Source organism: Bos indicus x Bos taurus, chromosome 8 (assembly GCF_003369695.1).
Source record: "Bos indicus x Bos taurus breed Angus x Brahman F1 hybrid chromosome 8, Bos_hybrid_MaternalHap_v2.0, whole genome shotgun sequence".
Taxonomy (NCBI): domain Eukaryota; kingdom Metazoa; phylum Chordata; class Mammalia; order Artiodactyla; family Bovidae; genus Bos; species Bos indicus x Bos taurus.
This window is the reverse complement of record NC_040083.1, coordinates 40,971,548-40,989,301: the sequence shown is the minus strand read 5'-3', so window position 1 is coordinate 40,989,301 and position 17,754 is coordinate 40,971,548. Positions and strand designations below refer to the sequence as shown.

At 36.5% G+C, this 17,754-nt stretch overlaps 1 protein-coding gene across 3 annotated transcripts in view; it reads right to left on the bottom strand.

The window, feature by feature from the left end:
* Window positions 1-17,754, bottom strand: part of RFX3 (regulatory factor X3) — a 331,048-nt gene that overhangs the window by 119,607 nt on the left and 193,687 nt on the right. For all 3 annotated transcript variants that reach the window (XM_027549369.1, XM_027549367.1, XM_027549370.1), the window contains one exon: window positions 4,954-5,051. In XM_027549369.1, the coding sequence (XP_027405170.1) occupies window positions 4,954-5,051 (98 nt within the window). The remainder of the gene's footprint in view (window positions 1-4,953; window positions 5,052-17,754) is intronic.

Below are 17,754 nucleotides of genomic sequence, written 5' to 3'. Positions count from 1 at the left end.
AATAGGAACAAGAGTGAATTAGATTACCTTCTCCCTTGAGTAAAAAGCTATTCTACTCCACACTCAGTACAGAAAAGCAGTTTCAACTGAAATGTTCACTCACTGCCTCCCATTAATTAATCCTGTTATGCTACCAGTAATTGTCCATAGTCACAGAGAAAAAAAGTAAACACGTTAGTATCACCAAATTATAAGGATTACACATTTTTATAAGCGATGACACATATCTGTGAGGGCTACCATCACCTCTTGAGTCAAACCCTGTGCATTATGGCTACTTGGCAAGGCTGCTGGTGACAGGAGCAACGGCGAACCAGGATTTACTAACCATGCACAGGCTGCAGGGCCATGTACTGGATGCATGAAAGTTCATGATAAAGATCAGCATCCCGATCTTCTGGGAGAACAACTAGCAAAAAGCATTTGTTATCACACAGAAGTGGGACTCTCAATATGATCTGAGTCAGAGATCAAACACTAGCTGGCTATTAATTCACTGTGGTGAAAATGAATATGGACTACTCTTCTAACACACATGGAAGTGCATCAAATATAAAGAGTAGAAAGACTCTAAAATGAACTTTAGAGACAAAAACTGTACATAGTTAAATGTCAGCACTGCAAAATTACAGAAAGATTGAAATAGCTTAAGCTGAAAAATTTTCTTGTTATATTTTAAAAATATGTTCATAGTCCTCTAGCTACTAAAATGTTGAGTGTAATTCATGGCAACACAATGTTTCTTTAGTAAAAATGAAAATGATGCTATAGAATCTTTAGTCAGAAGCACCAAAACTGAAATTGTAATGAAAGGTTTTAAGGATGCATCTTCTTTATCCTGACCAAGGGTGCACGTTTGTGACATAATTAGCTGGAGTTGAGGATATAATCTGGGCGCACACAGACTGGATCAAAGCTAATTGGACTTTGTGGCAAATGAACTCGTGACCTAGACCTCATTAGTCATGATCTAACTAACTGAGTTTGAGGGCCACAGAAAATATATGTTGGCACAAGATATTTACTTTGAATTATTTCCGCACTTAATGGGCCCTATAATTTTAAAGAGTCAACTTTTAGAGATGTTGTTTTTCTAAGGTTTTGTGAATGAATGAATCACTATCTCATATTTACGCATATAGAAGACCCTAGTATCAGTGATGAGATAGCTTTAAAAGGTGCAAGGCAATATGCAGAATTCAGAAAAAAATAACTAGAGAGCAAAACTGTATGGTAATAACTAATGTTTAGTGAGTGTTTTCATTCAATTTCTCAGAAGCTATACAAAACACTTGGGATAAACTATCTCCATATTCCATAAACGAAGAGAGTGAAGCAGGCTGTGTTATCTTTTACAAAATCACACACTAGCAATCACCCTATTCTACATTGGGCCAATGATAAATGACTGATAGATACCACAGAGTTAATTCTCTCAACACCCATTCTAACTATCCTTTTCCTTTGCTGTCATCTACCATATAGACACAAAAGCTACCAAGCTGCATTCCTAGATTCCTCTGCAGCTAATTACTTTGTTACAGAGTTATGGCCAATGAGATATAAACAAAAATGGAGCTAGGGGTTTCTGGGAAAGCCTGTGTGTGTGTACACACATATTTATATGTACGTATGTACATACACATATATAATGTATCTTCTTTTTCCACCTTCTGTCTTCTTGTTGTCTGGAATACAGCTATGATGGCTGCTACCAAAGCAGATTTACTACCATACCAGCAAATCTTTGCCCTGATATCCCTGAGCTGCTAATGTCAGCAACAGACTGAGAGGAAGTACGGTTGTGGATGTTTCTAAATGCTCATTTCCTGTCATCTTTCGGTAGCTTAGCACTAAGCTGGCTCAGGTGGTCTGAGTTAATCCTAATGGAAGAACAGGCTAGGGGACCTGAACTTTAGAGGCACCCACTCCTCCCTAGACAAGAAAGCCATGTTTTTTCTACTAAATAACCAGTTAATGTTCACTACCCCTGCCCCCTAGAAATATGGAGCACTCTGTGAGGCCAGAGATCTACTGGAGCAATTTCCACGGTATTGTCCAGTCTTACTAGAGGTATCTGCTGTATGCCACCTTGTAAGATCTCTTCAATAAGGCTTATTTTATATTTGCACACATAGTGCTATTACTTGTACAATATGCTAACTCTGGATTTTTTTTGACAAAAATAAAAGCCCTAATTTGTTTAAATCTCTGTCATATTTTTTTGGTTTCTTAGCTAATTGGTTGCAGTAATAAACATAAGGTAAAACGTTATGGAATAGAGAGTGATAACGTAGCCCTCCAGTGGGGTCTGCTAAGGCATTACCTAGGATGTCTTTGAATTAGGAGAACAAACTAGGTAGAAAATAGTACTTCCTTAAACAAAGGTTGGAGAAGGCAATGGCACCCCACTCCAGTACTTTTGCGTGGAAAATCCCGTGGACGGAGGAGCCTGGTAGGCTGCAGTTCATGGGGTTGCTAGAGTCAGACACGACTGAGCGACTTCACTTTCACTTTTCACTTTCATGCACTGGAGAAGGAAATGGCAACCCACTCCAGTTCTTGCCTGGAGAATCCCAAGGACAGGAAGCCTGGTTGGCTGCCATCTATGGGGTCGCACGGAGTCGTACACAACTGAAGCGATGCAGCAGCAGCAAACAAAGGTAGAAAATATAATGATTTTACTCTGAGGTTCTGGAAGGAAATATACTACAGACAAGGATGCAGCAACAATACAACTGAGTGACCTCCAGCAGTGTCTAGAAACCCATTTATATTCCCTGATACCATAAAGGACCAAGTGGCAGGCATCCTCATTTTTTTTTTTTTTTTGGTCTAAATGCCAATAAGAGTTTAGATTTATGGTAGAAATTCCAAAAACAGGCTCCAGAATGTCCTGGCCTTATACAACAAAGAGGTAAAGAATATTCACAGTGTGTCTAATATATATAAAGTGTTATAGATTCACTAGAGTAACAGAAATGTGCTGATCCTTCATTATGTGCCCTTCACCTAAACTGATGTAAATAAAATAACAAAATGACAACAATTCCCATTCAGGAAGAGTTCTTCTTAGTATGATAAATATATATAAGGATTTGTTGCACCATGGTGGAACTAAGAGTCTGGGTGAAAGTGAAAGTGAAGTCGCTCAGTCGTGTCCGACTCTTTGCGACCCCATGGACACCAGGCTCCTCCGTCCATGGGGTTTTTTAGGCAAGAGTACTGGAGTGGGGTGCAATTTCCTTCTCCAGGGAATCTTCCTGACCCAGGGATTGAACCCAGGTCTGCTGCATTGTAGACAGATGCTTTACCATCTGAGCGACCAGGGAAGTCCCTGGTGTACATTGAGTCTGGGTACATTGCTATTTTTACTGTACAGGAGACAAATAAGTTACCTGCAGAGGAGAGCCAGGGTTCACAACACAAAGGAGGATGTGACATGTCAGTCTACAAAGATATTGCTATACTGGGTGCAGTGGTTTGGGAACGGAAGAGAGAAGTAGAGAATGATATTCCAGCAGAGGAAACAAACCACGTGTCCAATAATACAGAGGCATGAAAGGGGAAACAAGTACAAAGTTGGTTGTTCCCAGAACAGATGGAAGATGAAGCCAGGGAGATAAGAAGGGGGGGGGGTAAAACCAAGACAGAGAGACACATTTTACTTTATAGCTAATATAGGTTCTAAAGGCGGTGGTGATGTATGCAGATTCAGTGACCAAAAGCAATAAGAAAAAAGAGACGATGAGTCAAGATCAGTGAAGAACTTTCAGTTTTGTATCATCCATTATAAACCAGGTCCTGTGCGAGCTGCTTTACATACTCTGCCTTAAATCCTCACAATAATCCAGTAAGAGTAAGTTTATTATCCTCCCACTTTCCAGGAAAGAACAATAAAAGCACAGAATAGTTGAGTACCTTGACCATGATTATAAAACTAATAGTTAAACCAGGATTTTAAGATGTTTAGCTATAATAAGAATAAATGCACTTTCTAGGTACTACACACACTTCTGCTGTTAGATTTAGTGCAGTGAAATAACAACAAAAACACACAAAAATCCTGCCCCTCATGGAGCTTACAGGTTGGTGTCATGGGGGTCTATAAAATCACCCAAGGAAACAGGAGGTGCAGTAAGAATTAAGAAAGCAGAGATTCTCAACCTAAGGCACAGCAGCCTGGGGCAGAAGAGTCAATAAGAGAATCTGAGTTCATTTCACACCGGGAGATCTAACAGATTGCAAACAAAAACCTGTGGTAAATGAAAACAAACGTGGTGACTTATAACAGTTCTTAGTCCCTTTATTTATAATAACATCCTGAATCTCAAAGTGGCTGAAAAACTCTAATGAAAAAAATATACAAACTGACATTATTGTTGATGCAAAGGAGATGGAGTGAGAGTTGGGGAGGAAGGGGAAGTTCAGACAGGAAAATAAGATTTATTGAGTATCTGGCACTTTTACATAGAGTAGTTAAGTACCTCATTTAATAAATCCAAAAAAAAAATAACCTCCTCCTAATCTACTAATACAGTAGATTTATATTACTTTATAGAAGACACACAAAAATTCACCTTATTGATAAAAACAAAAAGCATGGATTTTAGAAGGTTATATTATGATACAGAAATCACCAACAAGGGGATATGTTTTTCTCAACCTAGAGAAAACCATTCATGGGTACAACAATTTAAAATTTTAAAATATTTTACTGGGGTAGAAATGTCAAAATACTTTTAAAATATTCTACTGAGGAAAATGAACACATTTTTAACAAACATAAACAAGGCTCAAAACACCAGTTTAAGTTCAATAATCGTACTCTGGTTAAAAAAAAAAAAAGTACTGTGAAAGCAAGGAAATAACTTGGGATGGGCAGAAGGTGTCAGGAAGTGCATTCCTTTTCTCCGAGAGGGGAATGAGGACGACTCCCCCATATGAACTTACATTGCTCCATTGGTATAGACAGTGTCACTCCCCTCCACGTACTGCACCTGAGCTGGGTAGACATGCTGCACCTGCTGCACGGTCTGCACCTGCTGCACCTGGAAAGCAAACAGGAGGACCCAATGAGAGGTGCCTGCGACAGAGTGCAGGCGCAGTGCCAGGGCTACTGCGAAGGGTTTTCTAGGGTACCGATAAACCCAAGAATGCTTTATAATGAAAACTGTTAGGTTCATGCCAATTTCAGCCTAAGTACGTGCTGGGTCCAAAGGGCCAAATCAAACGTAGCATTTATGCTGAATAAATTCTGTAATGTTCTTGCAAGTATGTATGTATATACACACTTCAAGTGTTTAGAGTGAAAATTCTGAAAGCTCCACACTTATTTTGATGGTTGATGAAATTCTCTTCAACCTGGCTTGTGAATGCTACATTTATTTTTTAGTTAAAAAATTCACAGTGGAAAAGTTCAAATACTTATACGTAGAAAAAAAATACTATAATAAACCCCATGTACTCATCATCCAACATAAACAACTGTCACCAGATCTTCCTCTTCAGCCTCTCACATGATTATTTAAAAACAAGTGTAGAACTTACAGCATTTCATTGGTAATATTTCATTTTTTCTTAAGAGAAAAGAACTACTGTTAACATGAATACAATACTAACATCATAAATAAAACATTAACAGTTCCTTAATATCATATAAAACCCTGATTGTTCAAATGTCTCTGATCATTCCAATGTTTTCTTAAAAGTTGGCTTGCTCAAACCAGATCCAAACAAGGTCTACCCGTTACATTTGGTTGATATTTCCCTTCTTTCTCTTTTAGTCTCTAACAGTTTCCCATCCTTTTTATATTTGACTGTTAGTTATTTGTGACTGAAAAAACTAGATCAGTTATCTACTAGAATTTCTAGAATGCTAAATTTGCCTAATAGCATCCCTGAGATGTCACTTAATAAATTCCTCTATCTTCTATATTTCCTACAAGTGAATAGTTAGATCAGGAACCCTGATCAGATTCAATTTTGAAAAAGCTGTGTACTATTGAATCATATAAGTTGCCATTGAACAGCTGGTTGTCTCTCATTCTGCAGTATTATTTGATCAAGAGCTTCAGGTGTTGTCAGCTGGTTTCACTGGTTACAATGTTTCCTATCCATGTTTACTTGAGGATATCACTAGTCACTAATCATCATTTTCTGTAGCAATTACTTTAATTAATAAAAGGCTTCAAACTTGTGGTAATCTGATTCTGCTATTCTCTCTTCATTTATGAATAGAATTCTATAAAAGAATTCTTATTAGTATTTGATTACTCTGAATTAAAGTTTGTATAGGAAGAATAGGATAAATGTATGATTTCACTATTTATCACTACTCAGAATAATGATTTTATTCCCTTAGCTCCCTCCCCAAGGTGGCCAGTGTTGTTTTCAGTTTGATCTTGCTTGTATCCCTTAAGATTTTTAGCTTTTGAACATATTATATATATATTTAACACAGCAATCGTTTTTTCCCCTACAATTGTCCCACCTTTGACTACTGGTAGTGCCTTCATTGGGGCTTCCCTGGTGGCTCCGGCAGTAAAGAATCCACAATGCAGGAGACCTGGGTTTGATCCCTGGGTTGGGAAGATCCCCTAGAGGAGGGCATAGCAAACCACTCCAGTATTCTTGCCTGGAGAATCCCCATGGACAGAGAAGCTTCCGGGCTGCAGTCCATGGGGTCGCAAAGATTTGGATGACTGAGCGACTAAGCACAGCACACACAGCAGTGCCTTCATGACCACAGTAATCTTTCTTAATTCTCAGATCTATCCTAGATCTGAAATCAACCATTTTTTTAAAAACCCTGGGTCTTCTGTTTTAGTTGTAATATAAATATGTAAAAACTGCTTGAGAAAGAACTTTACCAACAGGCAAACTGTTTGACACCTTTGTGATTTCTTCTACAGAAATATTCATCATATAAAGAGTTTCTGTACAATATTATTTTTTAAAATACAGCTTATAAGAACAATAAGAAGGAAAAGCCTTAATGACTACAAAAGTGGAGTAATTAAATATAGAAGAGCATTCTATAGAATATATGGTTGATAATAAAAGAATGTGAAGTTGCTCAGTCGTGTTCGACTCTTTGCAACCCCATGTACTGCAGCCTCCCAGGCTCCTCCATCCATGGGATTTTCCAGGCAAGAGTACTGGAGTGGGTTGCCATTTCCTTCTCCAGGGGATCTTCCCGACTCAGGGATTGAACCCGGGTCTCCCGCATTGCAGGCAGATGCTTTACCCTCTAAGCCATCAGGGAAGCCCAATAAAAGAATAAATTAAGATTAATATATACTATATTAGTAGGATCTCTAAGACATATTCTAAGTGAAAATGTTGCTGAAAAATACTTAACAGTGTGTGCTCAGTCCCTCAGTTGTGTCCAACTCTTTGCAACCCCATGAACTGTAGCCCACCAGGCTCCTCTCTCCATGGGATTTTCCAGGCAAGAACACTGGAGTGACTTGTCATTTCCTTCTCCAGAGACTTACAATGTAACTTGATTTACGTATATATCTGCATATATGGGCACATGTGCATACAAATATGCTTCAATATATAAAGGAAGATAGAAGAATGCACACTAAATTTCTAAAAATGGTTACTTTACTGAGCAACATTAAATGAGATGGGAGAGAAGAAATGACTAACATCCTTTATGAATTCACATCTGTATTTTATATATCTCAATATATGAAAGGACTTCCACTTCTGGCCACGATGGAGTAAATACTACTGGAAATGCCCCCCCCCCCCCGCGCCCCGCCCCCCCTCCGCCGACAAGTAGAAAAGTAGAGAAAATGTGTAAAACAGTATTTTCAGTCATTTAACAAAAAGGCATCATGTGATTCTGTTCCTTAACAGAAGGAAAACAAATACAGTGAACCCTATGATGATCTTGGAGACCAGGATGCAGAATATAGAGGAGGAATGGAGAAACAAAGCAGAGCATCGTGACCTCAATGAGGTGAGGAGATACTGAATTTGGGGAAGGCTGAGTCACCTGAAGTTTGAGGACAGTATCAGAAAGCAAGTTAGGTAGAGAAATAGATCCAGAAATGTTTGTAGAGATCCCCTTGATGCCAAATACTAAGCTGCACATGTGCAGGGACAGAGAAATATAAGTTCTGACCATCCATCGTGTCATGACCTTACTGAACAGCTAGGACACTCTGTAGAAACACCAGAGGGAAGAGCCATAGTATTGATAAAAGGACTAAACTACATCTAGAATAAAACTACTTTGCGTGCGTGCTAACTTGCTTCAGTCGTGTCCAACTCTTTGCAATCCTATCAACCATAGCCTACCCGGCTTCTGTGTCCATGGGATTCTCCAGGGAAGAATACTGGAGTGGGTCGCCATGCCCTCCTCCAGGGGATCTTCTCGATCTAGGGATCAAACCTGCATCTCCTATGTCTCAAAAACTACTTTAGGTCCATCCTAACAAATCTAAAAGAAAAGCCTTGATAATATCCACAAGTAACTGCCTATATGGAACTAAATTTAACACTTGGAAGATATCAAAAATCCAGACATATAAAACCATAAGAATCACAGTGTCCAGCATTCAAAAAAAAAAAATTATGACATATGAAGAAGCAGGAAAATGTGATCGCTAATGAGGAAGAAAATCAATCAATAGAAACAAATCTAGAAATGAAAGATAAGAAGTGGCAGAGAGATGTTAAAACAACTATTCTTAAATAGCCTTCAGATTTAAAGGAAAATGCAAATATGGTAAGAAAGAAAGAACATGTAATGAGCTGAGTCAAATTTGTGGAGTTGAAAAATACAATATCTGAAATGAAAAATTTGCTCAATGGAATAGAGAGATTACATAATGCAGAAGAAAAGACAAGTTAAGATGAAAACCCAGCAATAAAAACTATTTGGAGAACAGAAAAAAAGAAATAATGAAGAACAGAGAAAAGTGGAAAAATATCAAGTAGTCTAAACAATGTAACTATAGTCCCAGAAGAGGAAGAACAGAAAATATATTTGAAGGAAGAGTGGTATAAACTTACAATTTTATTAAAACTATAAACACAGATCTAAGAAGCTTAATATACAAGACAATGTATAGACAAATGAAAACCACAGTAAAGTGCATTATAATTAAAGTGCTAAAGGAGAAAAATTCCTAAGCAGATAGAAAACAGATACATTGTACACAAGGCAACAGGTATTAAAATGACTGAAAACTTCCCAGTCAAAAAATACAAGCCTAAGATAATCAAATAGCATGTATTTAATGCAGGGAGAGAAAAACTTCAATCAAGAATCCCATAACCAGTGAAATATTCTTCAAAAATAAAGAGAAAATCCTTTCTTAGACAAAAACTAAGATCATTCATTCTGCTCTAGCAGACCTCCAGTGAAGGGAACTGGAGGGAACAAAAGAGAGTTTTGGACTAAAGAAAAACAATTTCAGATGGAAAATGGGACTTACACAAGAAATGAGGAGCATTAGATGGTAAATTTGTAGGTAAGGTAATTTTGATTATTTTCTCATCTTTTAATTTCTATAAAAGATAACTGCCTGTGCAGAGTAAAAATAACAATATGCATATAACAGGGTTTATCACATATGCAGAAATAAAATGTAAGTATGACAAAAATAGCACAAAAGAAATTATACTCAGTTTAAATCTTGATTGTCATAATGGGTAAAAATGTAAACTCTAACTATATACTCTCCACCAGAACACACTTTAAATATACAAAGACAGGTTAAAAATAAAAGGATATAAAAAGACAGCCTTCAGCAAACACCAATCACAAGAAAGAGTGGCTATGTTAACATCAGTCAGAGTAAACTTCAAGACAACCAATACTACCAAAGGATGGAAATTTAATCAAAATATTATCAAGAATAAATAACACATCCTATATGTCTTTGCATCTAACAACAGTTTCAAAATAACATGAAGCAAAAACTGAAAGAATCGAATGTTAACTAGTTTCCTTTGTGGAGGCCAATATGGAATGGTTGCAAATTCAGTTAATTTGGAAATAGGAGAACTCATTTTAGGTCTTTATGCTGACACTTGCTGTTTATATATTGGGGGAGTCAATTCATTTTTTTAACTAATAATTTCTTTGTGTGTAAAGAAAAACTATATCTACTCTGTCAAAAAGAATTTTTGTGAGAATCCAAAGCTACTAAATACAAACACAAAGCATGTCATAAGGCATATATGATAATTATAATACATTTTGAATAATGAGAGACATTATTAAATACTTTGAAATAAGAATCTTGTCTTCTACTTCTGTGTAATTTTCATCTTTATATTCCACTTGGTTTCAGCCATAAATATGTACAATAAATGTTCATCAAGAATTCCTTCAAATCATGAAATTCTATAATTAAAGTAGAAATGAAACTCAAAGTGTCATGAGTCTTAGAAAAGAATTCTGAGTAGATGCTGGCTAACTCATCTAAGACATCAATACATAAATATGGCTCTTGATTACACTGAGACGTAACTGTACAGTGTAAAAATAGGGCATAATTCTTTGCATTATCTACTAAGTTAAAGAACTGATGAAGTAAATAGAAGACCTATTTACTTAATAGAAAATAGAAAAACACTAAAAATAATGAATTACAGCATATATTGGAGGTAACACAATTTTCCTTATTATCCAGACTAATCATTACAAACTAGGCTGAAGAGGCCTTGAAACAAATTAGTGATGAGAAATGGAATTGCCTACAGTTTGATAAGGTATTTTTTCAAGGTATAATGACAGTGAAGGAAGTAAAAGAGGAGTAAAAAGGCAGAAAAAGAAAGGAGAAAGGAAAAATAACTACCTTAGGTCTGTACGTCTCATTTCACCAATGAAAAATTAAGGTCCTTTTAATTTTTAGTTGAGGGTTATTTGACTGTCTTTCCTTTGTGGGGGAGGGGAAAGTGGAGCTCTATCATATAGTTAAAGGTCACTGGAGAGGTGCAGAAATGCTCCCTTCCTATCTCAAAATTATTCAGACCTAGGAAGAGAGACATATCTACAAAATACCTCTATCGAGACTTATAAATCCAGTCACAGGATGGAAATGCACATGCAGAGCATTTTGTATATTTTGATACATTTCCCAAAACCCAACACCTTTATACTATATATATTGCATAATAATTAAATAAAACTCTGTACCTAGCAAAGGAAATGCTCAGTGAATATTTGCACAGTTTATAATATCTTCTAAATGTGGATATATATTCATTTCTTAAAAAAACACCAAGAAATGCTCATGATTCCAAAGTGAACTGGTGTGATTATTTTTAATGCCCTTTAATGTGTCATTAAAGACCAAAGGTAAAATTTTAAAAGGAAGTTGCATGCTATTTTCTTTTTCCAAAAGTAATTAACTGTGATCTCAAATTTGTTCAAATATTATTTTATACCATCTTTTTGTTAAACATTAATTTCTGTTCAAATATTTACTAAATTGCTATCTTTTGTGAGTTCATTTTCTATTTTATTTGCCAATCGCAGTGCAGGAACTGTTCAGGTTAGCAATGCTGAAAGAAAGGAAAACGAGCATCCTGTAAGCATGTTATTACTATTCCCAGTAACAGTATTTTCCATCCATCTCTGTGAAATCTATAAAGTGTCACATTTTACCGCCTACCCTACCCAAGTCCTCAGGGGAAAGGCAGATAATTAAAAAAAACCCTACAGGAAATTAATTTTCTCTTAATTTTATTGTATTTCCAAGATAAATTCTCAGAAGTGTTTCCAAAGAGGATGAACAAATAATTTTCACCACTTGAATTTTAATAAACAACAAATTGGTAAAAATACTGAAAAGAGATGGAATTTCTACAATTAATTGTTTATTTAATAAAAATGACCTTGGGTTAATTTTTAAAAGGCTACATAATACATACCAGAATGGTGGTGGGAATGAAGTGAAACCATAACATTCTGTACAAGAAATTCATCCATTTTTTGTCAACTGAAGGGAAAAAAAATCCCCCAAATATAAATATATGTAACAATGTACATACATTTATACACTAGATGAATTAAGCAACTTAATACTCTTACTAATACACACTTAAATGGAAGCACCTCATGACTATTCAAATGTAGTGTGACAAATGACTTTCCTTATTTTACTGCATTTTTATAATTCTTACTGTTTACAAAAAGAAGTGAATACCAAAACAAACTACATACTACAGGAAAATGTGCTGGTTCAACAGAATCAATTAGTATATTTTGAGGACAAATTTATACAATATGTTGTTTTGGATGTGCTACAAGAAAAATAAAATGAATCACGCTTCAAAACAGTAATCCTTTTCAACAGTAAATGAAATCATTTATAATTGTCAAGCTTATTAGACAGTAAAGAATAATACTAGTCTCTGTAAAAAATGTCTTTATCATGTCAAGATATTCATTGCCTTTCTTGTATAAAAGCACTCCTTACACATGTGGCTGGCACCAAACGTCTAACTTTAGTACTGAGAACTGTCAAAAACTGCATTAAGATGACTTTAATAAACCCACAAGAGATATGAAAGAGCTCTCAGAAGATTAAAAACAGGGGATATTAGAACAGCTAGGTTAGAGACTGCTATGTGACTGACCAAAAGTGGGGCAGAAAGAAAAAGATCAACACTGGAACAGGTATTAACAAAAGGGCAGAGGGGAAGTAAGACATACAGAGTAGCAGCAGAGAGTTAATTAGAAAAGCCACTTTGTGAGAAAACAGAAAGAACTAAATCAATAATTCTGGATGAGGAAAACTGTAGGGAATTGAAGGGAATGTGGAAACATAGTCAAAAAGTTCAATGACTACAGCATTAGGACTGTAATCAAAAAGATGCCTCAAAAAGATGCAACAACAACAATTTCTTTAGAAGCATGGCTATGGGAACAGAAATCAAAAACCTAAAACCATTGTTTTCAGTCTTGGTTAAAATTAAAAAGTAATCATATATTACAGAGGTGTTTAATCAATCTTGCCAAGAAAGAATCCCACAAATATTATGAATGTTCAAAGTTCATCTGCAGGTACCGGATGGTTATACATTTTGATCACAAGATCATGGTGAACAAAAAGCATGGTTAAGTGACAGGACAGGTTAAAAAATTACTACTTAAATATTCTCCTTATGTTTGCTAAGAACAAGCAGTTTCCCTAGATCTTTACTGTTAATTTCCAAAGTTCTTCCTGGGATATTCAATGATAACTATAAAATTCCTGTTTTATCTTCTAAGACTGGTAGCCCCCCACTTCAAAGAATGTGATGAACATGAACTGTTGGAAAATAGGATATTGTTTATTTAAATGACAGAGTTCATTTTATGCAGAAAATGGAATCTGTTCATTTACACTGTAAAATTTAAATAGGATACTCACTCTTCCTGTGTTAATTGAATCTCACTTTAAAACTATGTAGCACTTTTTTTTTCCTGAAACATTCAGATTTTTGGATATACTTTTCTTATAGCAGACTCTATGTAAATAAAAGATGCTTCTAGCACATTCAGATCCAACAAACATCACGAAGCCTGCTTTATCAACAGGACTAGAGGTAAACAAATGTATAGGAACTATTTACTAAAATTATATGATTGTTACAGGCAAATTAAACTTATTATGAAAATTATTATTATACTTGGACTTCAAATAGAGTCATATGAAAGCTAATAATACAGTGTTAAGGTCCTGGCTTACTTTCTTATACTTCTGACCACATGAAAATGAGAGAATCAATAGGGAGTGAATTATTTCAATAAATCACCCCAACTGCCTACCATCTATCTACCCCCAAAATACCTAGTTAGCTTCAAAGAATAGAAGTTATCTGGTAAAGGTGAAGCAAGTTCCCGAAGACGAGAGTAGAAGTGTTTCTGGGAGCAGGGATGTGGCTAAGAGAAGATTCAGCTTATAAGGATTTCTCAATAACAAATTTGATAGATATTTCATAAAATATATAAACCTACTTTTGTGATTCAAAAAGAACAAAGTAACAACTACTTCCTACAAGTGAGGAACATTTTCTGTCATGATTACAACACTAAACATTATTTTCCTTGGGGCCCAGCAGGACAGACCAATAAGATCCTACTAAACTAAGTAATAATTTCTAGGGGAAGAAATTTAGTAAATAACACTCTGGTGACCTGATGGGGCAAATGAGCTCAGTATACCAATCTCACTGCCATATTAGAAGACTTTGGAATGGGAGACTACTTCAGTCTTTCTAGTAAAAAGTCAATCTACTATAGAATCTATAGAAACTTAGAATATCAATAAATGTAAGCAGCACATCAGAAAATCTAACTGCACAAAATACATTTCACAACTCGAGACTCACCATTAGAATATGTATTTTGAATGTATTCTATGGTGAGACTGCATAGGTTCAAACTCATACGTGCACCGAGTGTCTATGGTAATAAAGTATATTTACAAGATAGGACAGATGTTGATTCCCTTTGGGAGGAGTACACGAAATTAACAGAATAAATTATTAAACTTAAGTGTTGGCAGACAAAGCACTGTAACATAAAAGAGCAGAATTCCTTAGTTATATATGATTGTTAAACTAGCACTGAAACTATTAATAGTGACATGCAATATTATTTCATTTGTTCCTCACAAATATTCTAAGATGAATTAAAGGTGATAGGCATTTTTGCCCACATTTTATAAATGCTGATATAAGTACAACATATAGTGACAACCGAAAGATATGGTCTGACAGGTAACAGTGATTTGATTATGAATCCAATCTTAGAATTCTTTCTAAAATACCAGTGTTTCTGCAAATATGGGATTAATAATACTAGTGATACAGGGTAAGATAGTAAATGACTATAAAACATATGCTAAGAATTTATTCCATTTTCAATGATCTTTGATGCATCCTGATATGTCAAGGAAAAGGCCTCATTATTTCGTTTCAGTTGCTCATCATGTCTGACTCTTTGCAACTTGATGGACTAAAGCATGCCAGGCATCCCTGTCCATCACCAACTTCCGGAGTTTACTCAAACTCATGTCCATTGAGTTCGTGATGCCATTCAACCATCTCATCCTCTGTCGTTCCCTTCTCCTGCCTCCTTCATCTTGCCCAGCATCAGGGTCATTTCATATAAGTCAGTTCTTCACATCAAGTGGCCAAAGCATTGGAGCTTCAGCTTCAACATCAGTCCTTGCAATGAATATTTAGGACTGATCTCCTTTAGAATGGACTGGTTGGATCTCCTTGCAGTCCAAGGGACTCTCAAGAGTCTTCTCCAACACCACAGTTCAAAAGCATCACTTCTTCAGTGCTCAGCTTTCTTTATAGTCCAACTCTCACATCCATACGTGACGACTGGGAAAACCATAGCCTTGACTAGACAGACCTTTGTTGGCAAGTTAATGTCCCTGTTTTTTAATATGCTGTCTAGGTCGGTCATAACTTTTCTTCCAAAGAGCAAGAGTCTTTTAATTTCACTGCAGTCACCATTTGCAGTGATTTTGGAGCCCGCCAAAATAAAGTCTACTATTATTTCCCCATCTATTTGCCATAAAGTGATAGGATCAGATGACATTGTCTTAGTTTTCTGATTGTTGAGTTTTAAGCCAAATTTTTTACTCTCCTCTTCCACTTTCATCAAGAGGCCCTTTAGTTCTTCTTTGCTTTGTGACATAAGGGTGGTGTCATCTGCATATCTGAAGTTATTGATATTTCTTCCAGCAATCTTGATTCCAGCTTGGGCTTCATCCAGTCCGGCATTTCTCATGATGTACTCTGCATGTAAGTTAAATAAGCAGGGTGACAGCATACAGCCTTGATGTACTCCTTTTCCTATTTGGAACGAGTCTGTTGTTCCATGTCAAGTTCTAACTGTTGCTTCCTGACCTGCATACAGATTTCGTAGGAGGCAGGTCAGGTGGTATGGTATTCCCATCTCTTTAGGAATTTTCCACAGTCTGTTGTGATCCACACTGTCAAAGGCTTTGCCATAGTCAATAAGGCAGAAATAGATGCTTTTCTGGAATTCTCGTGCTTTTTTGATGATCCAGTGAATGTTGGCAATTTGATTTCTGGTTCTTCTGCCTTTTCTAAAACCAGCTTCAACATCTGGAAGTTCAAGGTTCACGTACGGTTGAAGCCTGGCTTGGAGAATTTTGAGCATTACTTTTCTAGCATGTGAGATGAATGCAATTGTGTGGTAGTTTGAACATTCTTTGGCATTGCCTCACTTTGGGATTGGAATGAAAACTGACCTTTTCCTCTCCTGTGGCCACTACTGCGTTTTCCAAACTTGCTGGCATTTTGAGTGTAGCACTTTCACAGCATCATCTTTTATGACTTGAAATTGTTCAACTGGAATTTCATCAGCTCCACTAGCTTTGTTCATAGTGATGCTTCCTAAGGCCCACTTGACTTCACATTCCAGGATGTCTGGCTCTAGGTGAGTGATCACACCATTGTGATTATCTGGGTCATGAAGGTATTTTTTGTATAGTTCTTCAGTGTAGTCTTGCCACCTCTTCTTAATATCTTCTGCTTCTGTTAGGTCCATACCATTTCTGTCCTTTATTGTGCCCATATTTGCATGAAATGTTCCCTTGGTATCTCTAATTTTCTTGAAGAGATCTCTAGTCTTTCCCATTCTGTTGTTTTCCTCTATTTCTTTGCACTGATCACTGAGGAAGGCTTTCTTATCTCTGCTTGTTATTCTTTGGAACTCTGCATTCAAACGGGTATATCTTTCCTTTTCTCCTTTGCTTTTCACTTCCTTTCTTTTCACAGCTATTTGTAAGGCCTCCTCAGACAGCCATTTACCTTTTTTGCATAACTTTTTCTTGCAGATGGTCTTGATCACTGCCTCCTGTACAATGTCACGATTCTCTGTCCATAGTTAATCAGGCACTGTCTATCACATCTAGTCCCCTGAATCTATTTGTCACTTCCACTGTATAATCATAAGAGATTTCATTTAGGTCATACCTGAATGGCCTAGAGGTTTTCCCTACTTTCTTCAATTTAAGTCTGAATCTGGCAATAAATAAAGAGTTCATGATCTGAGCCACTGTCAGGTCCCGGTCTTGTTTTTGCTGACTGTATAGAGCTTCTCCATCTTTGGCTGCAAAGAATATAACCAATCTGATTTCTGTGTTGACCATCTGGTGATGTCCATGTGTAGAGTGTTCTCTTGTATTGTTGGAACAGGGTTTTTGCTATGATCAGTGTGTTCTCTTGGCAAAACTCTACTAGCCTTTGCCCTGCTTCATTCTATACTCCAAGGCCAAATTTGCCTGTTACTCCAGGTGTTTCTTGACTTCCTACTTTTACATTCCAGGCCCTCTGATGAAAAGGACATATTTTTTGGGTGTTAGTTCTATAAGGTCGTGTAGGTCTTCATAGAACCATTCAACTTCAGCTTCCTCAGCATTACTGGTGGGGCACAGACTTGGATTACTATGATATTGAATGGTTTGCCTTGGAAATGAACAGAGATCACTGTCATTTATGAGATTGCATCCAAGTACTGCATTTCAGACTCTTGTTTACTATGATGGCTACTCCATTTCTTCTAAGGGATTCTTGTCCATATTAGTAGATATAATGGTCATCTGAGTTAAATTCACCCATTCCAGTCTTACCACCTCTGATTCTGGAAATTATGCTCCAGTGTTGGATGTTGTCAAGCAAAAGCATTTAGCCAAATCATAAAGTATTTCATTTTATGTAGCACAGATGGTAAAGAATCTGCCTGCAATG